Genomic DNA, 14,939 nt, shown 5'->3' on the forward strand with positions numbered 1-14,939 from the left:
TTACCGTATTTTGATGATTTGAATAATTTCCAGGACTGATTTATTCTGCGCATTGATTTTTGTTTCCATAGCAGCACTTGTCTTACTTATGGCAACATGTGTGTTCCTACTTCCGGAATCAAACACGAGTGTGTTTTCTAATCATGGCAGACTTGGTAACAGACAACGAAGACGACTATTTTTAGAAAAATTAGGATTTACCTTATACTTTTGAAGCTAAATATACAGCTGCTTAGTGTATATTCAGCTGTATCAATCAAAGGAAGAGTTGGAGCAGACAGAAGCCAGGAGAGGTGGTTGAAAGCGATTTTAACGCTATAAATATGGAATTTGGAGAAGAGCTATTTCGACATAAATGGATTGCTTACCCGAAATCAAAAGGAAACGTCCCCGGCCAGCTGGACCAGACGAACAACTGTCTATTGAGTGAGTCACTTTAATATTGACCATGATATACGCAGCATGCCATGCGTGTTAGTACAACTACAGTATATACGGTGTCTGGCTAGCTCAGCTGTGTACAAACAAAACATGAAATGTGTGCTAATACTTTACAGATACTGTAATATGATTGTTCATGATTGTTCAGGCAGTAAACATGAGTGTCGTATTGCAGTGTTCTGCATTACAAACCCAAACGCATTTCGTGTTGTTGTAGAAGCCAGTTTATCTCTGGCCGTAGTTAGCTTTTACAGCTAATACCGAAACACGCCAATGTGTTACTACGATAGAAAAAGAGTTCCTCAGTGTTCGCTCTCACAATAACAATGTTGCTACAGCTTGGTTATTATACTATATATTATTATATTTTTTTATAGCTATATTAGTCCATTTATACCTGCATTGTCCTTTCCATCCTTACACTTTCCATCATTGTAACTGAGCTACTGTGTTGAACAATTTTCCTTGTGGATCATTAAAGTTTGTCTAAGTCTAAGTGTAATACGGATTACGGAACTTAAATGAAGTATTGCGGAAAATAACAATAAAACTTTTGTCTTCGTGTCACTCAAAATGATTGTGAGCGATGGGCAAAATTCTAAAAAAAAGTGCATTTCCCCTTTAAGGATTTGTCCTATTTGGCAGCGCGTGTTACCTCTCGGGGGTGACAACCCTTTTGGCGAAATCCAGGCCTTCTCGGAGCCAAGGTCCTATTCGGCAGCGTCTGAGGCCGAAGACTATTTTCACTGTGGCAAAAAAAATTTAATAAGCCTCACCGTTTCAATACCTTTGAGAGTGTATAATGTAGAACACATGCATTACTGTATCTGGTTCCTTGACATGAGCTTGTCTCCAACTAGGAATTATTTTGATGAGCCCACTGCCAGATTTTGTACTGGTTGTGTCTTAGAGGCCTTTGATTATCTCCACACAATGGGTATCGTCTACAGAGACCTTAAACCAGAAAACCTTCTCCTTGATGCAAAAGGTTATGTCAAAATGGTAAGTCTGCAGTTCCAATTTTTGCTTTGTTGCTATTGTTTCTTTCTACAGCTCAAACTATGGTATTTTTTATATTGTCTACTTTTATGCTTACTCCATATCCACACAGAAAACAGGGATTTTCCCTGCAAATCAAGGAAAGTCAACTTGTGTTGTACACCAGTTTTCTGGATAATGGCTGTACCTGTGCACCTCTATATAAAAACGACGACAACTACTGGATCCTGTTCCTATCAGACAAGGTCAACAATCTAAAACGCATATAGTCAACACATATTCACTTTATTGAAAAACAAAGTAACCAAAGAATTAGGATACAAAAGCCTTTTTTTCAATATATACATTGTAGAATGTATACAATTAGCAATGTATAAGGAAATGCTGAAGAAATCGGGATGAAAATAAATGAACAGAACAACATACAATGAAACTCTAACTCAAGGAACTACAAATATATGGAAACTTTAAAACATACCCAAGTGAAATGGCACATGCATTAATTACATACTTTACTGACTCTGTAAAGAACCTAGCAAACACAATTAGCAAAATGTTAGTGATCATGTAAACCAGTGGTCCCCAACCACCGGAACGATTGGTACCGGGCCGCACAAGAAATTAAAAAAAATATTATTTTTTTTTTTTTTTTAATTAACTCAACATAAAAAACACAATATATACATTATATATCAATATAGATCAATACAGTCTGCAGGGATACAGTCCGTAAGCACACATGATTGTATTTCTTTATGAAAAAAAATACAAATTAAAAAATACCCCCCCCCCCCGGTCCGTGGGACAAATTTTCAAGCGTTGACCGGTCCGCAGCTACAAAAAGGTTGGGGACCACTGATGTAAACCAGGCTTTTGTTCTAACAAAAGTATATGAGTACAGTTGATAGGATAGTATGTGGCCTTGTAAGGTAAATTTGTGGCAGTGGCTGTCTAAAACACCACATTTTGCCACCTAAATCTTGGAATTGTGTATTTTAATATTGTGAATCTGCGTAGTAGTAGGTTTACAATAAATTAGTCTTAGGCTATGTTCACGCTGGATTTTTTTGTCAACACCTATCTTTTTGGTGGCCTTTTTGAAAATGCAATAAAATGTGATTACTAATGTGAACACGATCTGATCCCCATGCGGACATGACGTTGCACACACTGCAATGTTTACGGAAGCAAAAATGGCTTCCAGACTAGTCGGTCTCAGTACTGGGGCGGTTGGTAGAGTGGCTGTGCCAGCAACTTGAGGGTTGCAGGTTCGATCCCCGTTTCCGCCATCCTAGTCACTGCCGTTGTGTCCTTGGGCGAGACACTTTACCCACCTGCTCCCAGTGCCACCCACACTGGTTTAAATGTAACTTAGATATTGGGGTTCACTATGTAAAGCGCTTTGAGTCACTAGAGAAAAAAAGCTGTATAAATATAATTCATTTCCTTTCACTTCACTACTGCTGTATTTATGGCAATTTCAAGGATTTTGTGCAATCAAACTCTACATTTTCTGAAGCGAATTATTGCGCGTAGACGATTAAAAATGAAGAGGACAAGTATTTTGCTTCGACGTCTGCTTGAAAAACGTGTCTGTTGGCAAGCAGTCTTAGACAAGAGTGGTGGAATTTTCACATGAGTTCCCTAAACATATTACGTTCACTTGTTTTCTGCTCCATTGTCAACTATTCATTTTGTACGTCTATTGTAGCGAATAATAATGACACTTATCGCTTTTTGTTGACGTGCTGGTTGGAGAAATGCGACCTTAGCGCGGGAGCGTTCACATTGAGGACGCATCGCATATATATCCGATTTCTTTCCGCATACAAAAGGGGCCTAGGGTTGGATATGAAACATTTTGAATTTTACTGTTCACACGGACATGAACAAATCTGGTACAGTTCGCATATGGGCAAAAAAATCAGAATTGACCTGCAGTGTGAACAAGGCTTGCATTGTTAGAACCTTTATTTAACCAGATAAGAAAACCCATTGAGATCAAGATCTCTTTCACAAGGGTGACCTGGCCAAGAGGTCAACAGCACATGTCACAGAGCAGTTTCAAAATAAATACATTAAGACATACATTTTAAAATACATAAGAGAAGTGTAAAACAACAGAGATTTACATCTTTAAAAACACAGGCACTGTGTTACATTAACTTGCCAAAGAACTGAAGATGGAAATTAGCCATTGGTTATACGCTCACATTATTACATGTCAAATGGTCATTAATATATATTGTCCCTTTTTAAATAAAGTTAATCTAAATGTAATCAAGTTTAAAGGTAATTGAATTTAGTCAGTACAGTGGTACATCAACTTACGAGTAATTTGAAACACAGGTAGTCTCTCAGTTTTTTGTCATGTTTTAAATTGTGAGGATACATTTTATTTACAAGCTTCCCAGACTGCTAGCTGGCGTAGCAATTGCCAAAGTGAAACCTGTAAGATCCACCCAAAAACATCGGGTTTTACTCGCTGGAAATTCCTCATAGTAGAGAATGAAATAACTCTGTTTTCCAATCATTGGAAACTATTAGCAGCAGTCCAGTTTCTACAGCCTTTTTGTCGATGTCCTCCGTTGGCACTGCTGACGTTTCATCCTCAATCAGTGCCTCAGCTTCCTGTCCATGCCTGAAGCTGCTTCAAATGCAGTGTCCACTCTTCTCCCCCAAGACTCTGAATGTTGGAAATAGCATAACTAGGAATATCTGCTTTTTCAACACTATTGCACACTGCTCTCTATAAGCCAAACTTATGGACATTGTTCACATTCTCGCGTTCCCTCTTTGGTAACTTGTCTCATTGTCCATGTTTGATCTAAAGAGATGGCCAATCAGAAGAGACCCACAGAAGAAAGTCCCCTTCAGTCAATCAGAAGAGATAACTGCTGTACATTATTATTACGTTGCTACATAAAACTTCTGTAGATGTTTGTAGTGAATGCTATTGTAATGTTTTTCAAACAATATTTCTTATCTGAAGGTTGTTTTTGGGTTTTTTACATCCATGTTAAATGTTAAAGTTGTCCCGTGTTAGTGGCCCAAGCATGGATTCAATTGATTAAAATGTATTTCACTGGTTTGAGATACAAGTGTATTGAGTTAGGAGCTTGGTCATAGAACCAATTGAGCTCGTAAATTGAAGTACTACTGTATTTACTATATCACAACAGTTCTGTGAGTATTTTCATTCATCAGGTCATTATAATCTGAGCACATTGAATCAGCCACGACTGGGCCGCTCAGATTGTTTTGGGACACTTTTTGTCTCTCATCAGAGTAGGCTTCATTATATTTATCCTCTAAGGTGGGGACATGCCACAACATTATAGAATGGCTATATTAAAGGCGAAACGTCTTTTAAGACAAACTGAACAGTCCGGTTGCGATTGATTTAGTGCCCTGAGAATTCCACCGCAGTGTCATTTTATGTCTTGTATTTCCACAGGCAGACTTTGGCTTTGCTAAAAAGATTGGTCTTGGAAAGAAGACTTGGACATTCTGTGGGACCCCAGAGTATGTGGCCCCAGAAGTCATCATGAACAAGGGCCATGATTTCGGAGCTGATTGCTGGTCATTGGGCATCCTCATATTTGAACTCCTAACTGGCAAGTAAGTCACTTTTTTTTCTTTTTTTTTTGCCTTTGTGTTTGTTGTTTGAGGTTGATGACAGGGTAGGCAGTGAACTTATGACTGTGGTGTGGTTTTAGGAATTATTGAACATAAATAAATATTGGCCAATATAGCTTCACATGTTAAAGCAGAGGTCTTCAACAGGGGGTTCATTTTAGTAGACTTATTATATATATATTTTTTATTGCCCTTACAATTTTTCCACAAATTTAAATATCTTTAAATTAATATTACATATTAATCCTTTTCCACAGGAAAAATTATCCCACGGGTTGTTTTTCCTTAAAACATTTAAAATAAGAAGTTGTATTATGCATTGTAAACATGTTATGACAGGAAGCCATTTTCTTTTTCTTTTTTCTTTTAAGAAATTGCACTTTTTGTATCACTACCCATCTCTTCCACAAGTGGGGTCAAAATGACCCAAGCAGTTCCTATTGATTCTTATATGAATCTTTAATTCAAAGTAACTGACTGTCCCACTTACACATTGGTTGTCATCTGTCACATCTAATGCAACTTTGACTGTCAATACTGTCCCATTTGCACATCTGATGTCAGCAGTCTCACCACCCAACAGGTCGTTTTTACAACATACATCTAAGTATTATCTCCATTTATGAACTTATTTTTCATTAACAGATTATAAAACGTGATCAAATTAGTGATCAATTTGTGAAATGTTTGATCAGATTAGCGTACTTTGTTGTTAGCTAACCATATTGTATTTAGGTAGGTAACAATATGGTGTTGGCTAACAGTAGCTAGCAATTATATCGGTGGCTAACAGAAGCCAACATTATTGTTAGCCAACACGCGCGCACGCACGCACACACACTTTGTACCTGAGCTAGCTAACTCAAATGTAGGCTAATGTTATATTATCTAGTTTTTATATGTTGTATATACCGGTAGTTGTATATGTTGATGTATAGTTTTCTGTGCATTTCAAACATTGTCCTATTCTAATGTTTTTTTATGTATTTATCCAAAGTAACATGGTCGCTAGGATGCCTGTGGACCTTACCTGACAAATTATCCTGGGCGGATGGGATGAAGAATCCATTAGAGGCATTGTCTCTCCTTTTTAAAAAACAAAACAAAAAAAAACTGAATCCAACATCTCAGATGTAGAGGACCCAGACTATCGTCCCTCCACTGAACAAGGGCAGTCAGGCACAGAGGAGTCCTCTGATGAGAAATGGATATTGTGTCCAACAGAATGAGCCGCATTGGCTCTTACTGGCCAGAGTGTTTTAGTCTGGCCTCGCAGCCAGGCAAAACTCCAGGCCACAATATTTACCACAATAGTAGTCTGCCAGGGCCTGCACCTGTGATTAGTACTGTCTTCTGAATAGATGCATGGAAGCTGTTCATGTCTGATAATTTAATAGAAGAGATGCTGACATGCACAAATACTTACATGTATTTTGCTGTGTAACTCAATTGACACCAAACTGAGTTCTCAAAACGTAGGTATGGTCTGTCCTACTTTACGGCTGTGAATGCTGGACTTTAAACAATCAACAACTGAGAAAATTAGAGGCAACTAAAATGTGGTTCTTCATAAAAAATACTCTGCATATAATGGACTGAAAAGAAAATTAATAAAGAGGTATTGGCAGAGGCAAAAACAAGAAGATCTCTAATTGCAACGATCCGAAATAGGCAGCTGAAATTCCTCGGACATATCATTAGAAAAGACCACTTAGAAAAACTGAACTAGCAAAACTAGTAGGAAAGAAAGCTCCAGGTCGACAACGAACAACATATATCAACAGCTTAAGATAATTTATCGGGAATATCAATAATATAGAACTTATACATAGAGCGGACGACAGAGAAGACTGGTGAGCCCTGATCATCGATGCCTGCAAACAGGCCTGATACCCCATGATGAATGGTGAATAGAAAGTATGTCATTTGTTTCCCCTCTGCAGTCCACCCTTTGCTGGACGAGACCCCATAAAGATCTACACATTGGTCCTCCATGGCATTGAAAAGGTAGACTTCCCAAAGAGAATAGGCAAGCGCCCAGATGACCTCATCAGGAGACTCTGCAAGTATGGATCCGGATAGGGTAATATTGCTTAGTGGTATGAAAATATGAAAACAATGGTTGACCATAGGATTGTAGGTTTAAATCCATATGAATGTGGCGCTCGCTGGGTCTTTTCAGCTTTTTTATCTATTACATAGATATACTACTTTTGAAATGTAACTAGTGTTTCATCATAGCGGGACACATCACAACCTTTTTAAAGTTGTATTCCATGTCAAGCAGTCTACTAGTCAATTGTTTTACTAAGAATTCCTATTGATCAGTATCAGTATCGTATCAATGCTACCATGTTGAGTTAGATATTGTTTAATTCTATGTTTATTTTGACAGACATCAGTGTTTTTTGTCTTGATGTTCATCTTGCTACATTGTTGATATTCAGTTCTTCCAGGATTTTGAAGGTATTTTTAAATAATTGTAGCATCCAGATGCAGATTTTTCACAAAATTGCAGCAAAAGTTGCAATATTTTTAGGCTTATTTTTTTCAGATACTAAGGGTGTCCCGATGTAACTTTTGATATAAAGTCGATATCGGAGCCTTAATTATTGGCCTATACCATTATTGATCCAATACAATATCACCAAGAATCACTGTACATACTTGTATTATTTTGTAGTATGAATGTTGAAAATGAAAATGTTTGATCTTGTGAAATATGTCAAGCAGAGAACAATGTATGAATTCATACCTACTACCATTGTTCTCTGTTTGAGTGATTTCACTTGATCAAAACTTTTCTAACATTCCATCCATCCATTTTCTACCGCTTTTTCCCTTTCGGTGTCGTGGGGGGTGCTGGAGCCTATCTCAGCTGCATTCGGGCAGTAGGCGGGGTACACCCTGGACAAGTCGCCACCTCATCGCAGGGCTTTTCTAACATTCCACACTATAAAATAATAAATACATAAAATACAATTATTTTGTTGATATTGTTCAAAAGTCTTATATTGTTGTTTTTGCATATTGTTCACTATTATAATTATTTGTGCCTAATTTTATTTTTGTTTTGTTTTATTAAGGCTATTACCATGATCAACTATTTAACGTCAAACTCATTCACTTATCCATCCATCCTTCTTTTTTCTACCGCTTATCCCTTTTGGGTTTGCGGTCTTTTGGACTAAATTCAAGTAAAACTTATCAGTATTAGTATTGGAATCAGCAATGCTGGCACTTTATTACTTGGGTTGGGTATCACCCAGCACTAATGTTTATATAATTCTACATCTGTCAATAAAGCACAACATTCTTAATAAAGTACTACATAATTTTCTGTCCCACATAGGTTAAATCCAGTGCAAAGACTGGGAAACAAAAAGAATGGTATCACTGACATCAAGAAGCACAAGTATGTCCACACATGTATTGTCACTTTTAGTTCTGTATCATTCCTTGTATCATTTTTTTCTTCTTTGCTTTTCAAGTACGTTTTCTGCACAATCCTCCTCATTTTCTTCATTCATAACCACTGAAGTGCTGACCATAAACTGCTTTGTTGAACATTCTTAACATATTTCCACAGGTGGTTCCAGGGCTTCAATTGGGAGGGATTAAGACGTCATAAACTGCTGTCTCCTCTGAAGAGAGAGGTGAGATCAGCAAAACCCAATTTGTATGCTCATATTTGCTGACCCGTTTGAGTTCACACTTCGGTTTTAAAATCACCTCAGCTTTTTTGGGTGCAAAAAGAGAACACAATGCAAAACATAAAACTGCTTAGCTGTTGAGTAAACTTGAATCATTTATTTTTTCATGAAACATAAAACAGTGAAACCTGCTTGCAGGAAATTTTCCAATAAATCAATATTGCAAAGAAAAAAAGGACATATTTAATATTAAAATTAATATTTTTCTGGTAAAATTGCAACCTTCATTTTGTAATACTGCAACTAATTTGAGCTTTTTTTGGAGTATTTACCTTTTGCTTGCCAATATTTTATGTGTGTGCGTGTGTGTATACATACGCATACAGGACTGTCTCAGAAAATTAGAATATTGTAATAAAGTTCTTTATTTTCTGTAATGCAATTAAAAAAAACAAAAATGTCATACATTCTGGATTCATTACACATCAACTAAAATATTGCAAGCGTTTTATTATTTTAATATTGCTGATTATGGCATACAGCTTAAAACTCAAAAATCGTATCTCAAAAAATTAGAGTATTTCCTCAGACCAAGTAAAAAAAAGATTTATAACAGCAAAACAAAATCAAACATTTGAAAATGTCAATTAATGCACTCAGTACTTGGTTGGGAATCCATTTGCACGGATTACTACATAAATGCGGCGTGTCATGGAGGCCATCAGTCTGTGGCATTGCTGAGGTGTTATGGATGCCCAGGATGCTTCAATAGCGGCCTTTAGCTCATTTGCATTATTGGGTCTGGTGTCTTTCAGCTTCTTCTTCACAATAACCCACAAATTCTGTATGGGATTCAGGTCAGGGGAGTTGGCAGGCCAATCGAGGACAGTAATGCCATGGTCAGTACACCAGTTACTGGTGGTTTTGGCACTGTGAGCAGGTGCCAGATCATGCTGGAAAATGAAATCATCATCTCCATAGAGCTTTTCAACAGATGGAATCATTTAGTGCTCTAAAATCTCTAGAAGCGTCTGACTTGGGCTAAGGAAAAGAAGCACTGGACAGTTGCAGAGTGGTCCAGAGTCCTAATTTCAGACGAAAGCGAGTTTTGTATTTCATTTGGACGCCAAGGCGCTAGAGTCTGGAGGAAGGTTGGAAAGGAACAAAATCCAAGTTGCTTGAAATCCAGTGTGAAGTTCCCACAGTCAGCAATGGTTTGGGGGGCCATGTCAGCTGCTGGTGTTGGTCCACTGTGTTTCATCAAGTCCAGAGTCAATGCAGGTGTGTACCAAAAGATTTTAGAGCACTACACGCTTCCATCTGTTGAAAAGCTCTCTGGAGATGATGATTTCATTTTCCAGAATGATCTGGCACCTGCCCACAGTGCCAAAACCACCAGTAACTGGTGTACTGACCATGGCATTACTGTCCTCGATTGGCCTGCCAACTCCCCTGACCTGAACCCCATAGAGAATTTGTGGGGTATTGTGAAGAAGAAGCTGAAAGACACCAGACCCAATAATGCAAATGAGCTAAAAGCCACTATTAAAATAAAGTATAATATATAATATATAATATAATAATAAAGTATAATAAAGTAAAATAAAATATAAAAGCCACTATACAAACTAATTATACTTTAGACCATTTTAACTTTAACAATACAGCCTGACGTGTATTTGAAAAACAATTTCCGATTGATATTAAGAGCGATCACATGTTGACGAGTCAGTACGATAAATGTGTTCCAACAGCTGAAAGGCCCCATGGATCACAGTCACTTTGACATATTTCCTGCTGACACGGAGGTGACGCCTGACGAGACCTCAGGCTGGGATAAAGACTTCTGATTCTTCACAAAAACATTTTACAACAAAATGTGACGTTTGTATCGGAGCCCATCAGCAGTGAGTAAAAAGTATTTTATAAAGCGATCATGTTGACACAAATAAAATGTAACCACTTTTTAATGTCATATCTATGCCAGGGTGGCCCAAACTACGACCCACGGGCCAAGTACAGCCCGCCGGAGTCTTCAGTGCGGCCCGTGAGACATCACAAGTTTAACAAGAAGATTGGCCTGCAGCATCATTGTGCCTTCATTTATTCCCCTGTGGATTGAATTGGAATAATAATGCCTTTTTGGGGGTGAAGATAGAATCAGTGGTCAATGACCAAGTGATTTAATTTGAGAGTGACTTGAACACAGCATCAATTTATGACTCAATCCAAAACATCTTTCCCCACTCATGGTGTAAGTTAATTGGTTACTGTAACCAACAAATAAAGTCAACACACGGTCGCACTTTACACACTTAAACATGTTCATAAAATTTAAAATTACAAATATATAAATTCACTTCAGTGAATGATGGGTGGTATGCAAACACTTTCTCCACACATCCACTTGTTTAGCGCATTTTAGCTGCTTGATATTTTTGATTGATTACAAAACTTTTTGATTACAAAACTTTAAGGAGGTCGTCAGGGAAGGAAACAAGGTAGGAGTCAAACTTTCACGTTTTTTTAATATTCAATGTTTTAACGTTTACACTTAATACTGCCTTGTCATCAGGGTCTGATGTGGGGGGGTTGTTAAATAAGTAAGTAAGTAAGTAAGTAAGTAAGTTATGTGTTGTTCAGTCTGTTACATTTTGCTTTAGTCAATGCAAACGGAAGAGTTATTTCGGTACAAATGATTGTTACGTCACAATCAACTCTGCTGTGTGGCAAAAAAAAGTGTTGTATTGTGTATATTTGTGTACGCGTGTCTTTATGCGTGTATGTGTGCACGCGCGCATCCATATTACAGTGTATTTGCGATTACCCTCGAAAATAGGACTTTGCCACAGATTGCACTGTATTTTTACATGTTTGGCACACTTCCTTATTCAATTTAGTATGAAATTAAAATGAAAACATACAAGGGAACTGTATTTGTTTAGGAATTTTGCCTATTGTTCACATACATTATGAAAGACATGACGATAGATGTTAGTTTAATTTTTTTGCATTCTAAATATTAAAATAATGTGATCAAAAGTTTACTTACAATGGAGCCTATGGAGCTGTGCAATTCCGCCTACAAGGCCCATTAAATAAAACACCTAAACGCCTCCATTTAGGTTTTATATACATGATGTAAGTATATATGTAATGTAGTTACGGGCATATTTATTATTTACGTATTTTGATCATTTTAAGCCTCCGCGGCACATTAATTAAAAAAAACGCATCACAATGCAGTTCCCCTTTAAAGCATTGCGATCGCCAATTAGGTGTAAAAACGGCTGTAAACATGATCACAGATCGCACTGAGACAGCACACAGTTGCAATAAATAATCATTAAAAAAAAAAAAACGGAAGTTAGTGTAGTGGCTGTTTGGCTGGACACAGCTGTGCCTCCCCACTTGCACATCTACCAGCTGCGTGGCTAGTGCCCCCAGTGGGAGAAACAGTCACGGGTGGGAGGACAGGGGTCTGGTAGAGGGTCTTTGCTGGTATAGACATGGCTTCAGCTTTGGTAAGCTGGAAAGTCACTTTGGGAGGAGTTTGAGTAATTGACAGTTGAGGGTGAAAAAAAATCCAGCATGTCTGTGACAAACGAGTCACCTGGTGGCAGGGGCGCCGAAAAGGGGGGGTAAAGGAGACGGATTCTAGGGGCCCATGATGGAGGGGGGCCCAGAGAGGCCCCTAATGATGATGAAATTATAATACAGGGGGCCCTGTAAAGATTCTTTTCATGGGGCCCAAAATCCCTAGCGGCGCCCCTGCCTGGTGGTGGCGTGGCTGGGCGCACCAGTCACTCGCCCTTTCTTGTACATGCTTTGTGCACTGGTGGCGTGGTGTCAACCTGTTCGTCAGCGCTTAGGCTACACTGGCTAATAGCCCAAGTTGTGAATAGAGAGGCAAAGTGGTCAATTCCCGTATTCAACCCCCTAAGGAGAGGAAGGGTGCAGCGCTTGAGCCCCTTTGCAGCAGAGCGTGGTGACAGCGTGACGAAGTTGGCTTCCACCTTCGTCGACGACGTGCCGGCTTGGCACTTGGCAAACAGTTTCATTAAAGCAAGGATGATTCTCTGGTCCTCAGACAATCAACTCCTCCGGTGAGTCCTTCAACACGGAGCACTTTTCTCTCAAATTCTTCCTCTGTATTCCAGTGCGAAATCACTTGTTGGCTCGAGAATTCTGTCACACTTGCGGAGCCGCATGTTAGCGGTAGATGCAACGAGAATGCACAAAGACAGCTTGTAGGTAAAATAATATTTTATAACACTAGTAGTCAAACTCTACATAAACATTCTCGTGCAGGGGTTTGCAGGAAAAAACAGAACACATGTGCTATACAGAACTCAAAACAAGACTGTGAGGCGTCAAAAGAAAGAACAGCAGTCAATTCTCGAGCCCTGATTAATCAAATCTGCCTAAATCTGTGTTAGTGAGCACTTCTTATTTGCCAAATGTGAGGCTGGCTTAAATAGGCTTTTGATTACTAACAAAACTGGACCTAACAGCCCTTTTAGGCAGTCGCTTCAGGAAGGACTAACTAAAACGGAGAGAAACCAAAATAAGAGCACTAGAACGGAACGTAATCATCAAACACAGGGAAATGCCAACCAACCAAGATAAGGCATGGCGTGGTGTGACAAGCCGTGACAACTTATTTCACGTTTTTCTAAACATCAAGGCAAGGCATACCGTTTTTTTTCACATTCTAATACGGGTGTTACAATTCGATTCAGAATTTGTGGGTGCCAATACGATTCAGGGACTATATCAGTTTATTCAGAACAATATGATCCGAAACGAATCATTCAGTTGCAATGGATTCAGTAATTTTTCAGCAAAAAAAAAAAAATCAACCAGTGTGACTTTGAAATTCATTCTGGATACTGGACTCTGCAAGATAATTATGTATGAATGAATTATGGATACAAAAAAAAAAGTAAACAATTAATGGCCAATGCATTCACATCCTTTGAATGAAGCCCAACCAACACTTTAGTTTGAATCAACAAGAGGAAACACTTTCTGTTTTCATTTTCAACATTCGGGCAGTTTAAAATAAAAGTCCACTAACCAACATTTAAACAGTAGATTACTTGCTACTTTTGCTGATGATTTTCAACATAAAATAATACAACATTAATATCAAAAATAAAGTACAGCCAGCAGAATTAGCAGTATATTTACCTGGCAAATTACACTGAACAAAAATATGAACGCAACACTTTTGTTTTTGTTCCCATTTTTCATGAGTTGAACTCAAAAGATCTAAAACTTTTTACTATGTTAATACCTATTCCTCTCAAATCTTGTTCACAAATCTGCCTAAATCTGTGTTAGTGAGCACTTCTTATTTGCCAAAATAATACATCCCACCTCACAGGTGTGACATATCAAGATGCTGACTAAACAGCATGAATATTGCACAGGTGTGCCTTAGGCTGTCCACAATAAAACACCACTCTGAAATATGCAGTTGGCATGGCATGCTGACTGTAAGCATGTCCACCAGAGCTGTTGCTCATGAATTGATTGTTCATTTCTCTACCATAAGCCGTCTCCAAAAGCGTTTCAGAGAATTTGGCAGTACATCCAACCAGCCTCACAACAGCAGACCACGTGTAACCGCACCAGCCCAGGACTTCCACATCCAGCAGGAGTCACCTTCATGATTGTCTGAGACCAGCCACCCAGACAGCTGCTGCAACAATTAGTTCACATAACCAAAGAATTGCTGCACAAACTGAGAAACCGTCTCGGGGAAGCTCATCTGCATGATTGTCGTCCTCATCGGGGTCGCGATCTGACTGCAGTTTGGCGTCGTAACCAACTTGAGCAGGCAAATGGTCACATTTGATGGTGTCTGGCACATTGTTCTCTTAACGGATGAATCACGGTTCAGGGCAGATGACATAAGTGGCGTTGTTGTGTATGTGAGCTGATATCACCGTTATCAATTGAGTGGCCCATGGTAGGGGTGGGCTTATGGTATGGGCAGGCGTATGGTATGGACAACGAACGCAAGTGCATTTTATTGATGGCATTTTGAATGCACAGAAATACCGTGACGAGCTCCTGAGGCCCATTGTTGTGCCATTCACCTCACAATGCACGGACCCTCGTTGCAAAGAACTGTACATAATTCCTGGGGGAAATTCTTGCATGGCCACCATACTCACCAGACATGTCACCCACTAAACA

At 38.7% G+C, this 14,939-nt stretch overlaps 1 protein-coding gene across 2 annotated transcripts in view; it reads left to right on the plus strand.

Annotated features, from left to right (window-relative positions):
* Nucleotides 1-14,939, plus strand: part of LOC133657516 (cGMP-dependent protein kinase 2) — a 166,862-nt gene that overhangs the window by 121,336 nt on the left and 30,587 nt on the right. The window contains exons 15-21 of one of the 2 annotated variants that reach the window (XM_062058951.1): nucleotides 1,302-1,443; nucleotides 4,898-5,061; nucleotides 7,023-7,145; nucleotides 8,432-8,494; nucleotides 8,669-8,735; nucleotides 10,487-10,639; nucleotides 10,720-12,838. In XM_062058951.1, coding sequence (XP_061914935.1) covers nucleotides 1,302-1,443; nucleotides 4,898-5,061; nucleotides 7,023-7,145; nucleotides 8,432-8,494; nucleotides 8,669-8,735; nucleotides 10,487-10,582 — 655 coding nt within the window. In that variant the 3' untranslated portion in view covers nucleotides 10,583-10,639; nucleotides 10,720-12,838. Of the gene's footprint in view, nucleotides 1-1,301; nucleotides 1,444-4,897; nucleotides 5,062-7,022; nucleotides 7,163-8,431; nucleotides 8,495-8,668; nucleotides 8,736-10,486; nucleotides 10,640-10,719; nucleotides 12,839-14,939 lie in introns of those variants that run through there. The other variant, XM_062058952.1, reaches the window with a different exon arrangement.

Source organism: Entelurus aequoreus, linkage group LG09 (assembly GCF_033978785.1).
Source record: "Entelurus aequoreus isolate RoL-2023_Sb linkage group LG09, RoL_Eaeq_v1.1, whole genome shotgun sequence".
Taxonomy (NCBI): domain Eukaryota; kingdom Metazoa; phylum Chordata; class Actinopteri; order Syngnathiformes; family Syngnathidae; genus Entelurus; species Entelurus aequoreus.